This window comes from Notamacropus eugenii, chromosome 3 (assembly GCF_028372415.1).
Source record: "Notamacropus eugenii isolate mMacEug1 chromosome 3, mMacEug1.pri_v2, whole genome shotgun sequence".
NCBI lineage: Eukaryota > Metazoa > Chordata > Mammalia > Diprotodontia > Macropodidae > Notamacropus > Notamacropus eugenii.
The window spans coordinates 111607791-111630238 of record NC_092874.1 but is presented as its reverse complement, the minus strand read 5'-3'; the positions used below and the strand labels follow the sequence as shown (position 1 = coordinate 111630238).

The 22448-nt window shown below is 38.2% G+C and overlaps 1 protein-coding gene across 1 annotated transcript in view; it reads right to left on the bottom strand.

Annotated features, from left to right (window-relative positions):
* DGKI (diacylglycerol kinase iota) overlaps positions 1–22448 on the bottom strand; it is a 552077-nt gene that overhangs the window by 272002 nt on the left and 257627 nt on the right. The window contains exons 9-10 of the mRNA XM_072652615.1: positions 15760–15834; positions 15125–15223 (exon numbers count right to left, since the gene is read on the bottom strand). Coding sequence (XP_072508716.1) covers positions 15125–15223; positions 15760–15834 — 174 coding nt within the window. The remainder of the gene's footprint in view (positions 1–15124; positions 15224–15759; positions 15835–22448) is intronic.

Below are 22448 nucleotides of genomic sequence, written 5' to 3'. Positions count from 1 at the left end.
GTTTTATTTTAGGGCTTACTGACAGGAAGTTTGGGCCAGAGGAGGACTCTGGAAGCCACTAAGGAGCCCCCAGTTTTGAAAACCCAGATGTTCTCTCTCTGGTAAAGATGTTATGCAGGTTAATGGCCAGACATTTTGGAAGCATGTCTGTTGACTTTTGATTTCTTTGCATTTTCTTTGAAGTTTAGGATGATGACTCCCCTGAACTAGGTGAATGATATATGTCCTTGGTTAAAGGAATGATAACATGTGCTTGATTAAAGCAATTGTTAACCCTTCAGAGTAACCTTTCCTTTTATGAATGCAGATCTAAGAACTTGTTATATCAGGCCCCCTTGTGTATGTTGGGGTGCTTACTGATACAAAGGGCCTGCCATATAAGGTCCTTTTTTCCCTAAAAAGGCAACGAAAACATCCTTGAGACTTAATTGGTCCAACCAACTAAGACTCTAATTACTGACATAAATTCCTGATTGTCCAAGATATAGCATTTTCATAGTTAGGATTCCAAAGGCTCGATGGATTTCTGTTCCACTGACCTTCAATTTCACATACCCTTCTGATCAGGCATCAAGGAAAATGAAGACATGAGGGTAGTTCCATCCAACTCATACCCAACAATGTATCTTTGCTAGATATCCTTCCCATGCTATTGTTACGTAAACTTTTTTTGTTAAAAGTTATGTGATATACAAATGTTTAATTCCATTTCAATCCTACATGTGAATTAGCAGAGTCAGAAAACTGAGTCAGGCCTGGCCCTGAACAGTGTACAGGCACAAGACATAGCTTGGCAGAGACTACAGTGAAAAGAATTTTCCCAATATAGCCACCATCACAATAATGAATGTAAACCTGATCCCTTCAACTATTTCAACATGTAAGGGTATAGGTACTCAAGGCAGCGAATATAATGAGCCCCTTCATTAAAAAGTGGAGTAGATCTTGAAAAACCAATCAACAGCACTGCGTAGGCAGTTAGATTGAAGGAGTGTTCCGTAGGGAAAGAAAGCCAAAAGCCATTTTGCCTGAGTGCTTAGGATCAAGAATACAGAAATCATGGGGAGAAATAGGAAGGAAGGAAAGATATTAATAGGCTGGAAGTACTTATCAAAAATAAAAATAAAAGACCAAAATTACTCCATGAACAATGAAAATTTAATTAGGAAACAAGGAGAAAAACAATACAAAGAGGGGAAAAGGTAAAGGAGCTTAGAATTGAAAAATATTGCACTAGGACAGGAAATAAAAAAAAAAAAGGATAGAGAGGGAAAGAGCACATACTCCAAGGCCATGGCATGTTAGGTTCTTCCTTAGTATTTCACGTCTGTGAGTGATTTATACAATCAGTGGGAGGAAATTATAGCCCTGTCCCTTTAACCAAAAGAAAAATACTTTGTCTCTAGCCAGACTCTGAGTACGTAAGATGACATTCAGAACTCCAAACCCAGCTGCCAAGCAGGAAAACTTAAATATGGGGGGAAAAGCTCAGGTCGTGACTGTGCTTGGTAGATGTTTAATAATAAGCTTTACAAAGAAAGAAAAGAAAAGAAAAGAAAAGAAAATGGACTTCCAAAATGATTTTCAGATTAATCTGCATTTTCTCCATCATTTTTTTAAGTCTAGACTATTAACCCCCCCCCAAAAAAAGGCAAGCCTTGATTTGTAACTTTGCTGATTTCCAAAAATGCTAAATCTCAAAATGAGTTTAAGAGGACAGAGCGGGTTTCAACATACTCCTGGTGCCTCGACTTTTCTAGCTTCATTGGTAATAAAGAAAAAGCTAAGCAAATCCTATAAAGAGTTAGGTCTATGCCCTCAAAGTGGTACCCTTTCCTAATATGACTGACGAAAAAGATATTTCCATCAAGAGTCTAGTATGGAAACAACATCTTCACTAAAGTCCTACTCACTGTAGCCTGCAGGGGACCCCAAGTTCTCAGAGGGTGAGCCAACAGAATACAGGCAAAGGCTTTTGGAAGGTCATGTGTGACTGTTATCCAAGGACCTGAGTGACCCTGGACAAATCACTTAACCTCTGTGTCTATTTACTGATCTATAAAATGTGTGTATCCATATATGCAGTGTGCATATTTACATATATACACATGTATATACATGAAAACATATGTATATATACACACATATGTATGCTTCAAAAGTCTTAGTATAGTTTTAAACTTTACACACATACACACACTTTTCATGTTTACCCTACTGCGCTATAATAAGGATCAACTGCTATGTTGTATACAGAAGTGCTCTGAAATTATGAGGCATTATACAAACATAGAAAATTTTAAAACCTGTCTGCCAACTGCTATGGGAGGATAGAGACATAACAGAGGCCTGAATATTACATCAGAAAAGGGAACAGAACAAGATAGCCTGCTAATAAGAAAACAAGCAAATGAATAAAATTTAATTGGGAGGGCAGGAAAATGATGCTCTTGCAATAACAGGGAACAGATGAATAGATGAGACTATTAAACAATACCCAAATAGAGTATTGGGAAACACCTACCAGGGATGTTATTCAGCGGATACCTTCGCATGAGAACTCTATGTTATAAATACTTATGTTTCTTGCTTTGTTTTGTACTTTGTTTTGTCTTTCTTTTTTTTCTTTATGGAGAGGATGGAGGGAGTGGTCTGGCATATAGCTTTCATCAAATAGGGAGACTATATCAGCACTGTCCATCTCATCATAGGGTCAAGGACTCAGTCTTCTTGGGTGCTACAAGAGCCATTGTAGGGTTAGACATCAGCCTCCAGAGTTCTCAATTACATGGCACTATGTAAGGCATCACGGCACTGACTGGGTAGTTGGGAAGGCCTAGGTTCAAATCTCACCTCTGACACTAGCTATGTGAGTATGAATAAGCCATTTAACCTCTGGATCATGGTTTCCGTGTCTGTAACACACAAGGATAATAATGCCCATAGGACTGAGCTCACAGGGTAGCATGAGGTTCAAATGGGGTAAAAAGCTTTGAAAATTTGAAAGTGCCATATAAATATCAGTAGTGATTATTATTTCTGTTACATTTATCAGTGCTCAGGAGCAGGTCAATCAAAATTGGACACTGGACTAGGTCATCTCATGAGCTCTACCCCTAGAGAATGATCTCGTGAGTAAATTAAGCTGTAGGAAACTTCCAGCTAGAGGAGATATTAAGTCAACATGAAGTCAACAGGGTCTAGGGGTCCTTAATAAACTATGAGACCAAAAAAACAAAAACTATAACACTGACAGAGAGAGAGAGAGACAGAGAGACAGAGACAGAGACAGAGAGAGACAGAGAAAGACAGAGAGAGAGAGAGAGAAAAGAAAGGAAGGAAGGAAGGAAGGAAGGAAGGAAGGAAGGAAGGAAGGAAGGAAGGAAGGAAGGAAGGAAGGAAGGAAGGAAGGAAAAAAACGGTGACAGGAAGAAACTGTGAGGCAAAAATTATAAGAATCAGAAACAGAATGAAAGAGAAATATTGATTTGGGGATTGAGGAAATGAAAAGCTATTAAGTTTAAAGTGAGATGACCTCACTAGGTTTCAGTTTCATCATCTGTATACGGAGAGTGGCTGGCCTTGATTAGGTTGGGCCATGCCAGCTTTCTCCTTAGAAGCACCAGACACTGACCAGCGCTGAAATTAATGGTTTTAACAGCTAGTGTTCCTCCCAAGCTTCATTTCAGGAATGTTACACCAAAGGCTATGCCAGGAACTCTCTATGGCCTCCTTTCTATGTGCTGACATTTGGGCTGTGACTAGGGTATGCCCCTCCAGTTTTCACTTGGCTCTATAAGTGGCACATAAGGAAGACTGATACCTTTCTTTGTTCTACATTTCAGCATCTCAACTTCCCTCAAACTTTATTAAACCAGGGGAGATTAGAATTACCGACTAAATAAGCCTATGTGGTGACAGGAACCAAAATTACCTGGAAAGATGGACTACCCTGAAGATTTATTCTTATATGGAAGGGTGAAAAATGGTTGTTGAAAATGCTGGGTAAATAAGTCTGGAAATAAAATCAGGCTTGAGATTTAAATTGGCACCAAGAGATTAACTTACAATTCTGGGAGACATTTTACGTATGTGTAGAGTACAAATGTGTACATATATACACGTATAAATATACATATCTACATAAGCATATAGGCATAAACATATACTTTAAAACATGAAGTGCATGTGCATAGGTACAGTAGCTTAAACCTACATAAAGACTCTTGGCAGACCCTTTCTATGATAAGGAGCCTTGGATTTCATGGCACAGCACCTAATAATTTATAGATTAAGGGGAAAAAAAATCTCTCAGGGGGTTGTTACCATACTTGTAAATTAACATACTTTTGTAGTCTTGGTGAGAAAGAAAAAGAAAAGAATATTGCACCAAGCTGGCCTCGCAAAACAGAATTGTTTTTACATTAGCTACGGGATGATTAGGTAAGAGAGTACCTTTCTCATAAATTGTGTTGGAAAACACTAAGTAATAAATGACCTGGAATAATCTAAGGAAAATGAACAATAAAGCTAGAATTGGAGTAAAATATATATATTATGTATAATATATATATATTTCTTCATCTTCAAGCTTCAGGAAATTCTTTTTGCTCACGGTAATGTATTACTTCTCTAAGTTAGGAATCTGAGGGATAAGATTTAACAGATATGTGTGTGTATGTGTGTATGTGTGCATGTGTGTGTGTGTGTAACACATTCTAAATCATATGATTAATTTATTATTGGTATTTCATTTAGGTCACAATATCCTTAAGCCAAGAAGGATATAGAGAATAAACATAAATATCGATGTAGGATAGAGTTACAACAGATTCTTGTTAGAACACATATATTATGATGTGGGATGGCAAGTCTTAGGGTGAATGAATATTTTCAGGTATCTTGGACTCTTCGAGGTCATTTGGATGTTCCATTTAAGTATATGTCTTCATATTCTGATTGGACAACAGGTCCCCTGCCCACCTATCACTGAGTGAACATAAATACTAAATACTGTTTCTCTTTTAACCCAGGAACCCTCAGGGTCTGCCCCTCCCAGTTTAATTTTTTTTTTTTTTATTATAAGGGGCCATCCCTTGAGTAACTACTTAAAGGGGCCTATTCATTGAATGGGTGTGTCTCACTCCAAGTAAGAATCTGATAAGACCTTAGCCTAAAGTGGCCAGAGTCTCCCATTGCATCCTGGGCCGCCTCCAGTGGTCCTGATGAATATCAGGTCACTGTACCCAGATGGCCCTGGAGGACAAAAGGAAACTAGTGACCTTGCACCGACCTCCCTCACTCAAACCAAAGTCAACTGCAAGTCACGTCATCATCTGGATTTTATAGTCCTCTTTGAGAACAAAGGACAAACACAACAGCTAGAGAGGCGATTATAAGTAAGGCTAGAATGATACAAATGGGTATCACCAAACCCAACTGGACAGTGTATCCTCAAATAGAGTTCTTTCAGTGTAAGCTCAAATGACAAGGGCAGAATCTATGGTGCATGCAGAGATACACAGCTATTGAAAAATTTTCTCATTCAAATTCTATTTAGAATATTAAGCCAAGGAGTTCTGGGGCACCCAAATTATAATTACAGAGAGAAGCTAGTAAATGCAAATGCTCTGGAAATTTCCAATTACACACAGGACAAGAGGAAAGAAGGAGCAATGATTGCTTTTGAGAGACCTGAATAAAGGAAGTGAAGAGAAAGTTAACAAATGACCCGAGGGTCAAACACACTTACCATCAATATTTAAAGGGAATATTCTACCTGTCCTACCAATTAGGCAATTGTTCAAAGACTAGAGAAAGAATATTCTAGATCTAGAAAATGCTAGGATAGCCAACAATGGAAAAGGGGATCAATCAAGAAGAATGTTAACAGCAGCCATATATTAGGTATGAACTGATTTTTGTTCGTGTTATCATAGTGAAAAGAAACAGTAGGGAAAAGCAGAAGCAACACTAGACTTGAAGTCAGGAGACCAGGGTTTTAATTTCAGCTCCAATATTTACTAGCCATAGAATCTTAAGCAAGTCACTTAACTGAGCCTCAGTTTCCTCATCTGTAAATGAGGAATCAGTCAGATAGATCTGAGTTTAAATGTGAATTCAGTGGAATATTATTGTGCTATAAGAAATGACAAGCAGGATGAGTTCAGAAAAACCTGGAAAGGCTTACATTAACTGATGCATAGTGAAGGGAACAGAACCAGAAAAATGTTGTACACAGTAACAGCAATATTTGTCCAATGAAGAACTAGGAATCATTTAGCTATTCTCATCAATGCAACGATCCAGGACAATTCCAAAGGAATAATGATGAAGCATACTATCCATCTCCACAGAAAGAACTGATATTTATTGAATACAGACTGAAGCATACTCTTTTTCACTTTCTTTCTTTTTCTTCTATTCAAGTCTCCTTGTACAAAATGACTAATATGGAAATGTTTTATATAAAAAAGGAAACTCAAACACCTACTAGTTGTATGACCTTGAGCATGTCACTTAACTTCTGATTGCCTCATCATTGGTGGATAATAATTTATCTTGAGGAGTTGTTGTGAGGATCAAATGAGATAGCAGTTGTAAAAAGTACTTACCAAAGTATCTGGCACATAGTATGTGCTGTATAAATTCTTATTCCCTTCCCTTGTCTTCTCTGGCTTCAGAGGGTTGTTGTGAGATTCAAATGAGGTATTGCATATAAGGAGCTTTGCAAACCTAACAGTCCTGTGATGGGTCACTGTCCTATTATTATTCTTTAAAATTTAATATTCTACAGATTTTTGTGTAGGTAGATAAAATGACAACTTTTGCCACTGTCTAAAATTTTTATCCTCATCAATATCCTTGAGATCTAGTTCCTCACCTACAAAATGGAGATAACAGTATTTTCACTGGCAGCATGGTGTAAAGGCTAGAACATTGGTCTTAGGGTGAGAGAGACAGCTGTGTGGCACAGTGGATAAACTGTGAGGACTGGAATCAGGAAAATTCATCTTCCTGAATGCAAATGTGGCCTCAGACACAAGCTGTGTGACCCTGGACCAGTCATTTGACCCTGTTTGCCTCAGTTTCTTCACCTGTAAAATAAGCTGGAGATGGAAATGGCAAAGCTACTCCACTATCTTTGCTCCCCTAAAAAAACTAAACCCAAAATGGGGTCACAAAGAGGCAGACATGACTGAATAACAATATAGGATTAGAAGACTTGGGTACAAGTTCTGAATTGGATACTAACTAGCCAGGAAACCCTGGGCAAGTCCTTTCATCTCTCTGAGTTTAAGTTTTCTCATTAATAAAATGAATATAATATCTACCTCTGATTAGAGTGCTATATAAACACCCTACCTCCCAGTGAGGATCAAATAAAATTCTGAAGGTATGGCCTACTGATGGTGAATCCTGAGTATCTTTGTTTACCAAAGACGACATGTGTGTCTCACTGGTCATTTTTCACCAGTTTCACAGAAATCCTATAAGAAGCAATACAAAGTAGGAGTCAGGAGACATGGGTTCTAGTCCAGATTATGCCATTAAACAGCTGTGAGAACCTGGGCAAGTAACTTGACTAACCTGGACCTCAGTTTTCTCAACTCTCAAATGAGAAAGTTGGCCTACATGATATGAGGTACCTCTCGTGCTAGAACTATTCACTTTCCGAGCCTTGGTTTGCTCATTTACAAAACAAGAGGATTAAATTAGATGATCTTCGGGGTTGCTTTGGACTCCAAAATTCTGTTTTCCTGTGTTTAAGAAGCAAAACATATGGACAAACCCTACCTATTTTTCATCACCACGCATTCGAATAAACTGAGTCCAAAAGCATAAAAGCATTATTTTTAGCTCCTATAAAATCTGGGTTCATAGTAAATTATTAATTACCCCTCTCACCACCAGATGGCAACCGAGAATCAATTAAGACAAAAACACCAGCTCTCTCCAACAGTACAGGATTATACAGAATCGCAGTAGATTGGAGTGGGAGCTGAGACCCTCCAATCCAAAGCCCTCATTTTACACAAGAGTATATTTCAATTATTTTCAGATTCTAGGGAGAAATGCTGAATAAGCTCATGAAAGCAGCTCGAAATGAAGCGATGGCAGAGCAATCCCAGGAATTGTGAGATCCACGTCCTAGTCGTGGCTCCAGAGCCAACTCTCTGTTTGGTGATTCCTTTCAAATGTATGGTTCTAGTTGTTAATCATGAGTGGTTAGGAGCATCAAAAATGGAAAAAGGAGTGAAAAGGGAAGCATCGGAAAGCTGAGATTGCCAGGACTTGGTCTAACTCTCTATAAGCAGGTAAAAAACCTCTCCCTCCTTTGTGCTTAGTTCATGTCACAATGATATTACAAAAAGTGAAAATGAAGGGGACTTCTCTGCCCTCCTCTCTAATCCCTTTCCTATTCATATGCTCAACAACTAAAATAGTGCGAGGTTTCTTAGAGGTGTTTAAAAATGCTTGATTCCTCAATAGATAAATGGTCAAAAGATATGAACAGGCAATTTTCAGAGGAAGAAATTAAAGCTATCTATAGTCATATGAAAAAATGCTTTAAATCACTACTGATTAGAGAGATGCAAATCAAAACAAATCTGAGGTATCACATCTATCAGACTGGCTAACATGATGAAACAGGAAGATGATAAATGTTGGAGAAGATGTGGGAGAGTGAGAACACTAATTCATTGTTGGTGCAGCTGTGAGCTGATCCAACCATTCTGGAGAGAAATTTGGAACTATGCCCAAACGGCTACAAAAATGTTCATATCCTTTGACCCAGCAATGCTGCATCTAGGAATATATCCCAAAGAGATCATAAAAATAGAAAAAGGTCCCACATGTACAAAAATATTTATAGAGGCTCCCTTTGTAAAGAACTGGAAATCGAGGGGATGCCCATCAATTGGGGAATGGCTGAACAAGTTGTGGTATATGAATGTAATAGAATACTATTGTGCTATAAGAAATGATGAACAGGAGGACTTCAGAGAGGCCTGGAACTGATAAACTGATGCTGAGTGAAAGGAGCAGAACCAGGAGAACATTATACACAGTAACAGCCACAGTGAGCGAGGACTGTTTCTGATACACTAAGCCCTTCACAGCAATGCAAGGACCTAAAACGTTCCCAAAGGACTCTTGAAGCAAAATGCCATCCACATTCAGAGAAAGAACTATGGAATCAGAATGCAAAATGAAGCAGAATATTTTCTCCTGTGTTATATTTTGTTTTGGTTTGGTTTTTATCATGGTTTCTCCCATTCATTTTAACTCTTCTTTGCAACATGACTAATGTGAAAATGTGGTTAATAAGAATGCATGTGTAGAACCCATATAAGACTGAATGCCGTCTCAGGGAGGGAGGGGAAGAAAATATAAGATTTATGGAGGTGACTGTAGAAAACTGAAAACAAATAAGTCAATTTATAAAATAAAAATGCTTGATTCCCTCTGCGCTGGCTACTACCCCCAGAATTAATATCTGAGCTCAAAGAATCAGAGGGCATTAGGGATAAGTCCAACAGATACTCATGTGATTCCAAGTTCTGAGGCAGAGTATGGCACACTGGGTGTCTGTGGCCAAGTCACTTAACCTTCTAGTAATCTACTGAGCTTTCTAAAGCTATAAGCTGTAAAGCTGATGTGCACTGATAGAATGCTCCACACTAATGAAATCATAAGTCCAGTCTAGTCCAAGCTCTATTCTAACACAATGGTTAAGTAACCTTTACATGAAGTTGCAATTCCCAAAAAGAACCAGGAACAAACTGCTTGTTCCCTAATTTTTATTGAGTTCTTTTTAAAAAAAATGTTTTTGAGGCAATCAGGTTTTAGTGACTTGCCCAGGGTCACGTAGCTAATAAGTGTCTGAGAACAGATATGAATTCAAGTCCTTCTAACTTACTTCAGGGCTGGTTGCTTTACCTACTGTGCCACCTAGCTACCCTGAGTCCTTCTCTTCAAGTGGACCATCTGCCTAAAAATGCAGCTAAGATCACCTAATACAGGCTCTCAAATCAGAATGTGGACATGATTTTTAATTTGAAAATTAGGAATGTGATCAAGCATTTATTGAGTTTCTAGAGACAAATGCAGTGCTATTGTTAAGGACAACTGAGGAAAATTATTAGACATGGTCCCTGTCCTCAAGAAGTTTGTAGTCTGGTTGGGGAGATGAGAATTGGGTACAAGAAATCAAAAGAGATCTAAAAACTATATGCTATCAAGGACTGAAACATTAGGTAATTTAGACTTCAAGAACTGGAGAAATTCAGAAATGGAAAGAATATGGTCTGGAGCACTCATGGATTTAGGGGGGAGGCTGTTGATCTGAAAGGAATGAACTTAGCCAAGCAAAGATGAAGAGAGAGAGCATTGTCATTCTAGCGGGGGAAGCTGCAGGATCAAAGTGTACATGCAACAACAAAGAGATCAACTCAAATGGAATGAAAACCCTACAGAGATGAATAGTAGGAAATTAGGTTAGAGGAGCAAAATAGAGCCAAAGCCAGATTATGGAAATGTTTGGAATGTCTAGTAGAAGAGTCTCTTCTTTCCTCCTCTGGGGTCTTCCATCTCTCCCTCTCTAATAGTGCTTTAACTCAATTTAAATGCAATCAGAAGACCTCCATTGAAATATCTGTTTTTGATTTTATTAAGCTGTATGACCCTGGATAAGTCATCAAATTTCTCTGAGCTTCGGTCGTCTCATCTGTGAAATGAAGGTAAGCCTTCTACAGAATGGTTTTGAGGAAAACGCTGTGGAAACTCTAGTCCCATACAGTGAATGTGAGTAATAATGATGATAATGACAACGAACGTCACAAATCTCCTATTACTTGAAAAAGCCTTTGACCCCACTGTCCTTTCTAACTGCCTTCCTTAGAATCCCAGAAGTTTAATGACTAGTGTGGAAATATATTTAATATGATTGTACATATATAATCTATATCAGATTGCATACCATCTTGGGGAAGGGGGAGTCGAGAGAGGGGAAGAAAATTTAAAACTCAAAACTTTATAACAGTGAATGCTGAAAACTGAAGATAAATAAATAAATTTTAAAAATAAGTTAAGTAGAGGAGAAAAGAATCCCAGAAGTTTAGAACTAGAAGTGTTTCTTTCCCCCTTCCTTTCAGGGCCAAACTTTTTAAACAAATCACTGGTTCCAACTGTGCTAAGTCCTGGCTTTATAAACAAGGGCATAGAGGCTCAAGTGGGTGATTGATTAATCACCCATCCTTCTTGAAACTTTTCTCCAAGCCACCCATAGCACAGCATCATTCTCATTCTCTTCTTGATTCTCTCTTTCTTCTCTGTCCCCTCTGCTTGTTCCTCCTCCTCTTCTTGCCTCTAAGCAAAGATATTCTCCAAGATTCCTTCCTTTCCCTTTGTACCTCTTGCTATTTTCACCCTGAGATCTCATGGCTTAAACTCCCACATCTATACTAATGAAGTCATGAGGGAAAATAAACTTCTATTTCTGCTAAAAAAAATAAAATAAAAGCTTATTGTGTGTGTATGTGTGCTCTTACTGAAATGTTTTAATGTCTTATTTGCTATGGAAAAGGGCATACTCCTTTCGAAAGTGTTTTTGTCAGTTACGGCACAGGCTAGGCTAAAAAAAGTTTTGGAGGAGCCTGTCTGTATAGTGTTTAATGAGTAAACTTTAGAATTGGTTTTAAATTCAGATATAGCCCAGCTACTGCTTCAAAGTTCAAAGAACTGATAAGTGCTTAATAAATGTTTGCTGAATTACATGGGAAGGGGAAAGAAAAGGGAAGGGAAGTTCTCCCAGATCACCTATAACACAGAGCAATGCTGATTTTATAACAGGCATCTAATATATACTTACTGATTAATGTTATGATTTCGTATATGCTCCATATCGTGTTGACTGGCCCTGACAGCTCCTTATACAAATCAGGATGATGGACAATCTGGCATGAATTGAAAAAATATGGGCCTCAAGAGGTCATGGTTATGAATTTAATTCCAGCTATTTTTACTCTGCTTTAGGATCGCCAACTGTACACCCAACTCCAGCCAAGTCACCAGTTTTATTGGTCACAAGATGGACCAGACAAGACATCTGAGATGATAGTACATATTTATCCCCATTTCTGGGGAAAACATCACAATTACATGCTTTATTCTTGGTTCATCAACAAGATGGTAATCATTTAAATATGAAAACCAGAAATTGCCAATATAGATGACAGACTTCCATTTTTGTTCCCTGAGAAATCATTTTAAAAGAAGAGAAATTAAAATAGAATAAATTATGTCACTGAATGGACTGACAAAAAGGTTGTCCTAGTAGTTATTCATTATTACATTAGCAACATTAATCTTACACTACCTTTAATACAGATTCATCCTCAGTCTCCTCATCCCTTTCTCACTGGAATCTTTGGTTCTGACCCTGGGCTCTGAAACAAGAACTTTTGCCTTATCTTGCCCAGAATCAGAATTCTCCATCACTTCCCAGTCATTTCCAAACCATGCTGCCTCGTGCTTAACCCCTACCTGACTTCCACCTCCCTCTTACATGTCGTTTTCCTCCATTAAAATATAAGACTATCAGAGGCAATAATTGTCTTGTTTTCCTGTATTTGTAGTAAATGTTTTACCATTTGTTCATTCTTAGCCTATTACACCAAAGGACTCACTTCTGAATTTTGTATCCTGCTTAGCACAGGATCTGGCACATTGTAAACAATTAATACATGCTTTTTCATTTGCTCATTCTTAACAGTTTTGCCTTTTTGGCTAATTCTCCTGCTTCTATCTGGAGAATGAAGTCTCTCAAATTCCATTGTTACAACTTGAGCCTGGAAAACCCTTTAAATATTGAGATTAAAAAATGTGCACCTGAATTAACAGAAAGGGAGAATATTTTGATATCCCCAGTTACCTCAAAATATGTTATTCAAGTAGAGAAAAAAACAAGTCCACTGAAGGCTCTTCATAAAAAGTATGAGATACTGAAGGAAAATTTGGGTGTTAAACTTGATCTAGGAGCTTGGATGCCTGGGTTCTGGTCTGGGCTCTGTCATTCAATGGTCATGACATCTTAGATAAGTTACAACTGACTCAATTTCCTCATCTTGAAATGGGGACAATACCTTTTTCAACTGTCTAACATTACTGAAAGAATCAAATGAGATTTACAGAGCCGTATTATCCTAAACCTCAGAGAGGTGACTAAATCCAATTTATAAGAATTACAGCTGAGATTTGGACCTAGGTTTTCTGTTATTAAGTAGAACATTCTTTTCACTATGCATTAATCCATCCCAGTAATTCACCAATTATAACAGTGTCTCGTAATTATATTCTATACTGGGATGGTGCTAGATCTCTGATTTCACTGGCGTAGAGTACTTCCAATGAGGAACATCCTCTTCCCAAAGCAAATGGGTACCATCTCTGGAATTCACTTTTGAAGTTTTCTAAGTCATTGAGAAGCTAGGTGACTGGCTCAGAGACATACAGTCAGTATATATTAAAGGAAAGGCTTAAACAGCCAGGTCTTCCTGACTCTAAGACCAATTCACTATTTACTATACCACACTGTCTTTACATACCATATTATACTTTATCATTACAGGCAACTCAGAGAATCTAGTTTCAAATCCTGGCTCAGACACTTACTAATTATGTGACCTCTGGTATATTAATTCACCTTGATCATCCTTAATGTTCTTATTTACAAAACTGGGATAATAAAACTGCCCTATCCATCCCACAGGGCTATTAGGAGACTCAAGTGAGATAATGGTTGTAAAAGTATTTTATAACAGCAAAGTGCAACAAAAATGGATAGGGATGTGTGAGAATACCTACTGTCCCCTTTTTTGAGGGCAAAATGAAGGAAAGCAGGGGGAAATTTGGGCCAGGTAGTAAGAAGAACCTCGTAACAATAAGGGTTATAAGAATTTGAAAGAAATTAAGCAAAGGAGATTAAGGGACTGCCTTCCTTAGGGCCAGAGGATCATATATTTGGAGCTAGAAGATCCCTTAGAGGTTATCTCATTTAGCCCTCCCCTCATTTTACTAATGAGGAAAACAAGGCCTGAGCAGTGACATGATATGTCACACAGGTACTAAGTAGAAGAGTTATGATTTGAACCTAGGTCTTCTGTTTCTAAAACTAGAGCATACTCCACATTACCATAATCTTGAAGATTTATCAGAAAAAGACAACTGAAAATTGTGGAATGGTTTAGCTGTAATCTTTCCTGGAAGCAAGTTGTTAGTCAGTCAGTGCAGTCATGAATGACTCTTCATGACCCTATTTGGGGTTTTCTTTTAAAGATACTGGAGTGGTTTGTTATTGCCTTCTCCAGCTCATTTCACAGATAAGGAAACTGAGGCAAACAAGGTTATGTGACTTGCCCAGGGTCACTCAGCTAATAAGTGTCTGAAGGGAGATTTGAACTCAGGAAGTTGTCTCCCTGACTCCAGGCCTGGCCCTCTATCCACTGTGTCATCCAGCTGCCCCTAGAAACATCTCAGTCATACATCTAGTAGGTTATTAAAGAATTTTTGTTGAATCGAAATAAATTTAATTCTAAGCAAGAGAACAGACAAAATTTGCTTCTCAATCCAAAAATACTGAAGACATAATAAAACATAAAAATCTTTCACTGCGGACCCCTCTGCCACCCTCCACAGCCTCAGCACAAAGACTGGGCATTCCAGGAAGTATAAAGAAGGGGCCAGGATCTAAAAGGAGGACACATGGGAAAGATGAGCAGTCTTCTGGGTTTTTGTTATTATCGTTATTGTTTGTTTTTTAAATCTGTCTTGAGAGGTGGGGACTTTAGGTAGTAAAAGTTTTAGAGACCAACAAAAATGTGCCATGAACATACTGCCCTCAAGAATGACCTTTTCTTTTATATTGCTGGGGTCAGTTTGTTTTAACTAGCTAAAGGTCTCCAGGATTCTGTTCCTCACCAGAACAATAACTTGATTCAGTCACCTGTGGATTTTCCTCTGTTGCTCTAAGGTCTCATGGCATTATTTTGGTTGAAGGGGAGAATTTTGCTTTTGAAAATTCATTGAAGCTTCTGAGCTAGGTTCAGGAAGATGTTCTCACCTGGTTGCCTCCACTCTTGGGATTCACAAATATGAGCAGTGGCTTCATGAGTGGAGAGGAGATGGGTTTTATCACAAATGGTCGGCCTTTATTTTCTGGCTGAAATAAGAAAGCACCAGTAATTAAGTCCATAAAACTTTAAAAGTTTCATTTTACCTTAAATGGTATATACACAACATCAGAGAAAATTAAAGAAATCTCTCTCTCCCTCTCTCTCTCTCTCTCTCTCTCTCTCTCTCTCTCTCTCTCTCTCTCTCTCTCTCTCTCTCTCTCTCTCTCTCTCTCTCCCCCCCGCACCCTCCATCTCCCTCTCTCTCTCTGTGTCTCCCTCTCTCTCCATCTCTGTTTCCCTCTCTTTCTGTCTCTCTGTCTCCCTCTCGGTCTTGCTCTCTTTCTGTCTCTCTGTCTCCCTCTATTTCTGTCTCTCTCTGTTTCTGTGTCTCTCTGTCTCTCTCTTTTTTCCTCCCCACCTCCCTGTCTGATTAAACAAGCTCACCAATGACAGGGAATTTTGGATTTAAAGCAGGAGAGATCACAGAGAAGTGGATTATCTCCTCAGCCTGAATCCTCAGCAAGGCTCTCTGCCAGGCCCTCAGACTGAACTATCCCCTCGAATATTTCATAACTTCACTTACTTCAGCTCCTCTTTTGCTGGCTTTCCTTTTAAAACTTGTCCTCTTCTTCTTCCGATTTGAAGCCTTTAATGAATTCTGTAGGGAAAAAAACACATTGCTGGCTTCAGAGGTTGGCTCTATGCAGATGTTCCCCCATGCATGTTCCTGTGGAGGACGGTAAGCAGCACATGCTTTTCAATTGCATGCTACTCATGCTTTGACATTTCCAAGCCACTGTTCATGGATAAGCCACAGACAGAAACCAGTAAAGTGCTTTGGAGTCAAAGACTTCCCCTGCCACACTGAAAGGCAGGGAAATGGAAACCCCAGATGCTCTCATGGACTCACATGACAACACATGTTATACCTGCCAACCCTCCCAGTACAGGTGGGAGACTCCCATATTCTCTGTGGGGCTCCAGTCTCCCGCCCAACCAAAGTCGTCTCCTGGTATGGAGACCTCCTGTGTGAAAAATGTAAAAAAAAAACATGATAAAAGGTGACATTTTTCATGTTTTTTTTTTCCTAAGACCTGCTGTAGCGGTGGTGATAAAGTGACTCAGAGGATCCTGGAGCCATGCCGGAGATTTTTGCCCAGATATGTAAGAAAGGCTTCTCTCTCTCTCTCTCTCTCTCTCTCTCTCTCTCTCTCTCTCTCTCTCTCTCTCTCTCTCTCTCTCTCTCTCTCTTTCTCTCTCCTTTTTCTTTTGACAGAGTAGAAGCAATTAGCCCAGCATCTGTAATGGTTTCCTTTGCAATGGCCAAGAGACTCACTTTGAGTTCATAAGCTTGGCGATTTAGAGCTAGAAGTTGCCTTAGGAGGTCATCTAGTCCTAATCCCTCATTTTACAGATGAAGAAACTGAGGTGCAATGAAGTTAAGTAACTCACCCAAGGTCACACAAGCAGAGCCAGTTATTTATTCCAGAAGAACAAGAAGTACTGGGTATGATTCCTGTGCCTCTAGAACTGTTGCTCTGAAGCCTATTTAGTTCTTCTGAATTTTTGGCTTTTCCATAGCAACTAGCCTACAGGTTCCCTAAGCCTCCTGAAATGTATTTTCACAGAGCCCATCTGGTTTGATTGTTTAAAAACCTATCTGCTTTCTGTCTTTTCCTAAGAATCACTTAGACTGACATTCAGTGATCACTTGAATTTTCTTCTACTCTTCAATTTTCATGCAAGTAATAGAATGGAATTTCAGAGAGCTTTGAGAATTTTTCAAAATATAATTAAGCCTCAATAATTCCGACTAATTCAGACTGAATTAGTGCAGTGTCTATAACTGAAAAAACTGTTCAGTCCCCTGAAGTCAGCGGCCAAATTCTGTATCTCTTTTGTACTCTCACAAGGTCTTGAATAATTCATATTTTTATTTCCATCTGAGTGCCAAGTTCAACAAATGAAACTGAAAGTCTCAATGACAGACTCTTAAAACATGATAGAGTTAATACTTTTAAATATATATAATCACATGACCCAAGCTAAAGAAGTATTGCTAAATAGGTTCTACCTTACTGATTAAATAAAAAAAACTTGTAAATAGGATCTCAGTTCATATGTAAGCAAATGGAACTCCCAATATGTTTAATCTTACATTCTTACTTACAAAACTCATGTTTTTAAAAAAATCTTTTTTTTTCAAGGAGAAGGTAAAGACCAATCACCTTTCTTCCAAATAATCAGAAATTTCAAATCAGTAGTTCTGAATTAATGAAGTTTTAATGGACTTGGCTTATTTCTTCAAAAAAATAAGGTATTGGTTTATCTAAATTTTCCTGAGTCATAAAATTCTGATTCTAAGAAAACTCTTACTAGGTCTTCAAATGTTCTAAAATTCTCTATTCTCAGCAGACTAAAAGAAAGTGGCAGAGTGGCAAAGTGGCAGTGCTTCCTTCTGACAATATTGGCACAACAGTATTTGGATATGTGTGTCCTCTGATGATCCCCCTTTATCTATCCTGGACTGCGTCTTCTTGGGGAACTAGATTCCCCATATGTCCCCTATACTTCTTTGCTGCAGTATATCCCTGAGTGGTATGAGCATATCACTATGGCTCTCTGTGGTGAACCTTCTGGCTCATTTCTATTCCTCCTCTATGTTTTAAAAATGGCTTGCCATATTTTGTCCTCTTTCTGTTCTGTTTAAAACACATGTGAAGAGGTTTAGCCCACCTAAAAGTCTTGTCTGCAAAGGGGCCCACGTTGGAAACATGCTAAATCTATGAGGCTAGCAGAAATAATCCCCACCAACTTGAGCACAAAAAGCCACATACCAATCACAAGTGGAAATAGATAGTAGTTAATGAGAGGTAGTTTAAGTCAAAAGGAAAGACCATTGGACTTGGGGAAAAGATGACTTTGATGCTTAGAAGTTTGGCAAGCTTATGTAACCCTCGCTAAGTCAAAGTTTCTTCATCTGTAAAATAGGGATGGTAATACTTACAATGCTTACCTCTCAAGGCTGTTGCAAGAAGAGCTTTGAAAACCTTTAAGCGCAATGTACGTGTGAATTATTATTGTTATTTCCTAACTACAGAAAGACTCATCACTAGCAGGGAAACTCAGAAGTAATAACCATCTTCCTTCTTCTGGGTTATCAATTGATTCAGAATGACCAGAAGAAAAAGCAGGACATACTGAAGTGCTGAGGGCGACACTAGGCTATGTAAGGTATGTAAGGAAAAGGAACAAGATAGGAATTAAACTTCATCCTTTTCTGATGAAAACTCACAGAAGAATGCTTTGTTTTGTTTTCAGGAGAGATGAGAAAAAAAATAAGGATCCCTTGCAGGGCCAATTGCACAAAGGCAAATAGCAGGCATTGATTCCTGGAAGGTAACTGGATGCTTGGATGTGAATTCCAAAAGAGTCAAAATGGTTCATAGAGTAATTCAAAAGAGCCCAGGCTTTCTAATTCTTCAAATCTTGTTCATGAATTTTTTTTATTTATCCAATATCTTATATTCTTCCATAATGATATTTTAATAGTTTTCTTTAAAAGAATTTTATCTCTATCACTTACCTGAAGAGACTTTATCACTTGGTCCACATTCTATAATGATTGCTCTTAGATGAGAGCTAGTTGCATTTCAAGTCATCAGGAACTAATAATCATTCTCAAGAGGGCATACTTTAATAACCTTACTCTAACACATGACAAATGGATCACACACTCCTCAATTGCTTCTAATATTCAGCTCATTTCCACTCCTCCTTGTCAAGAAACTGAAGGAAAGTACAATTTTCCCTCATCCTTCATTCTTTTTCCACATTAAATAAAATGAACTAAGAAACTCTCCAAAGCACTAATTCCATTTAAGCCAACTCTCCTTACATGGGTAATATCATCAACCTTTCCACATTGGGACCTATTTAGCATTCACCTGTTACACGTAATATATACCACTGCCAAAAGCCATAGAGGGGCTCTAATATCACTTTCTGGAGCTCTGGGCGAGTGCTAACTGGGCTTGTTACATCATCTCACAACTCTACTTTAACATGTTCCCTGAGAGCAGGTATATCTATCTATCTATCTATCTATCTATCTATCTATCTATCTATCTATCTATCTATCTACATACCTCTCTCTACATATGTATGTGCATATGTATATATGTATGTGTACATACATACACACATACTATCATGGTAATGTATCCAGCAGACCAGCAGAGCACTATAACTTGAGTATTAGGATCAAACAATTAAGAAACTCTTGACAAATGTCATGCCTATGTTTTTATATGTTTAGGACAAGCAAAGTAAATTTTAATGGCTGGAGAGTTAGCTCAGGAGTTGAGAAGTCTGCCCTTTGACAAACCCTGTCTTAGGAGTATTGTTAAACTCTCAATTCTCTAGGCAAATCTTTAAGACTATAAATTGCAGGTGCCAACCTGCAGTGATAGAGGGAGTTTCCTCCCCTGGGAGGTCCCTATACCAATTAAATTATAAATACAGTTCCTATGCCTTACTCCTACGATGGCAAAACAATTTAATTTATTAATCATTAATCAAGCAGGTACAAATTATAAGGCAAAGTGGCAGGGGCAGGGCAGGAATGTCAAATAAGAAGTTGTGACATTTCTTTTTTTGTTGTTCTGTTTTATTGATTTTTTTTATAGTTTTATTTATTTTCAGATTTCAACATTCATTTCCACAAAATTTGGAGTTCCAATTTTTCTCCCCATCTCTCTCCTCCCCCACCCCATAACTCCTTGCATTCTGATCATCCTTTCCCTCACTGTGCCCTCCCTCCTATCACACCCCACCCTTCCTTTATCCCCATCTTCTCTCTTTTCTTGAAGGGCAAGATAGATTTCTATACCCCATTACCTGTATTTCTTATTTCCCGGTTATATGCAATAACAATTCTCAACATTTGTTTCTAATACTTTGAGTTCTAACTTCTCTCCCTTCCTCCCTCCCCACCCACCCCCCCTGAGAAGTCAAGCAATTCAGTATAGGCAATTCAATATGTGTCGTTTTGCACAAGACTTCCATAATAGCCATATTGTATAAGACTAACTATATTTCCCTCCATCCTACCTTATCCCTCATTTATTCTATTCTCTCATTTGAGCTTGTCCCTTCCCCAAAGTGTTTACTTCTAATTACTCCCTTCTCCCATTTGCCCTCCCGTCTGTCATCCCCCTCACCCCACTTGTCCCATTCTCCCCTACTTTCCTGTAGTGTAAGCTAGATTTTCATGCCAAATTGAGTAAGCATGTATTCCCTCCTTGCCATATGTGACGAGAGTAAGCTTTACTTTTCCCCTCACCCCTTCCCTTTTCTCTTCCATTAAAAAAAAATGTTTAGCTCTTTTATGAATGATAGTTTGGCCCATTCCATTTCTCCCTTTCTCCTCCCAATATATTCCTCTCTCACCCCTTAATTTTATTTTTTATAGATATCATTTCTTCTGATTCAACTCAACTTGTGCTCTCTGTCTATATGTGTGTGTGTGTGTGTGTGTGTGTGTGTGTGTGTGTGTGTGTGTGTGTGTGTATAATCCCTTCACCTACTCAAATACTGAGAAAAGTCTCAAGAGTTATACATATTCTCTTTCCATGTAGGAATGTAAACAGTTCAGCTTTAGAAATTCCTTTATGATTTCTCTTTCCTGTTTACCTTTTCATGCTTCTCTTGGTCCTTGTGTTTGAAAGTCAGATTTTCTCTTCAGTTCTGGTCTTTTCATCAAGAATGCTTGACAGTCCTCTATATCACTGAATGACCATTTTTTCTCCTGAAGCATTATATTCAGTTTTGCTGGGTAATTCTTGGTTTTAATCCCAGTTCCTTTGACTTCTGGAATATCCTAAATCCAAGCCCTTCGATCCCCTACTGTTGAAGCTGCCAGATCCTGTGTTATGTTGATTGTATTTCCACAATACTTGAATTGTTCTTTCTAGCTGCTTGCAATATTTTCTCCTTGACCTGGAAACTCTGAAATTTGGCCACAATATTCCTAGGAGTTTCTCTTTTCAGGTCTCTTTCAGGAGGTGACTGGTGGATTCTTTCAATATTCATTTTACCCTCTAGTTCTAGAATGTCAGGGCACTTTTCCTTGATAGTTTCATGAAAGATAACGTCTAGGTTCTTTTTTTGATTGTGGCTTTCACCTGTCCCATAATTTTTAAATTGTCTCTCCTGGATATATTTTCCAGGTCAGTCATTTTTTCCAATGAGATATTTCACATTATCTTCTATTTTTTCATTCCTTTGGTTTTGTTTTGCATTTTCTCGGTTTATGATCTACTCATTAGCTTCCCTGAACTCCACTGTCATTTTTAAAGAACTATTTTCTTCAGTGAGCTTTTGAACATCCTTTTCCATTAGGCTTATTCTGCTTTCTAAAGTCTTCTTCTCCTCATTGGCTTTTTGGACCTCTTTTTCCAATTGAGTTAAGCCTATTTTTATAGGTGTTATTTTTCTCAGCATTTTTTGGGGTCTCCTTTAGCAAGCTGCTGACTCACTTTTTGAGCTCTTCCATGGCCTAAGCCTATTGTGTATTCATTTTGGAGGTACTGGATGCAGAAGTCTTGACTTCCTCTGATAGTATGCTATGTTCTTCCTCATCCGAAAGGATGGAAGGAAATATCTGTTCACCAAGAAAGTCACCTTCTATGGTCTTTTCTTTCTGGAACAGTCTAAGATTTTTTTCATCACAAAGTATAATCTCAATTTTAGAGCAAAACTTCCAGATCATTTCTTCCTTCTGAAGTAGGTCTCTCCCTCTGAGCTTCTCTAAGGATCAAGTATCATCCTGAGCTGAAAAAAAAGTATCTCTCTCTCTTCTGAGCTATCTGTTTTATCCCAAAAGTCTATGCAGATATTATTGTGTCTCAGCTTATTTCAGCTAAACCCTGCAATCTAAAGCTGAGAGTCATGGATCAAAAACCAAGTGTCAACCAATATCCAAGGCTCTGAATAAAAGAAGTCCAATGCAAGGTCTGCTGCCCTTGCCCCCCAGATATGTGTGTGTGCACACATTATATATATATATATATATATATATATATATATATATATATATAATGTGTGTGTGCACACATTATATATATATATATATATATATATGTGTGTGTGTATATATACATATATATATGCATTATGTACATATATATATATACATATACACACAAATATAGATATATTTTCTGTCTGTTCTATTGGACCATAAAGGAACTTTGTGATTACGAAGCCTAG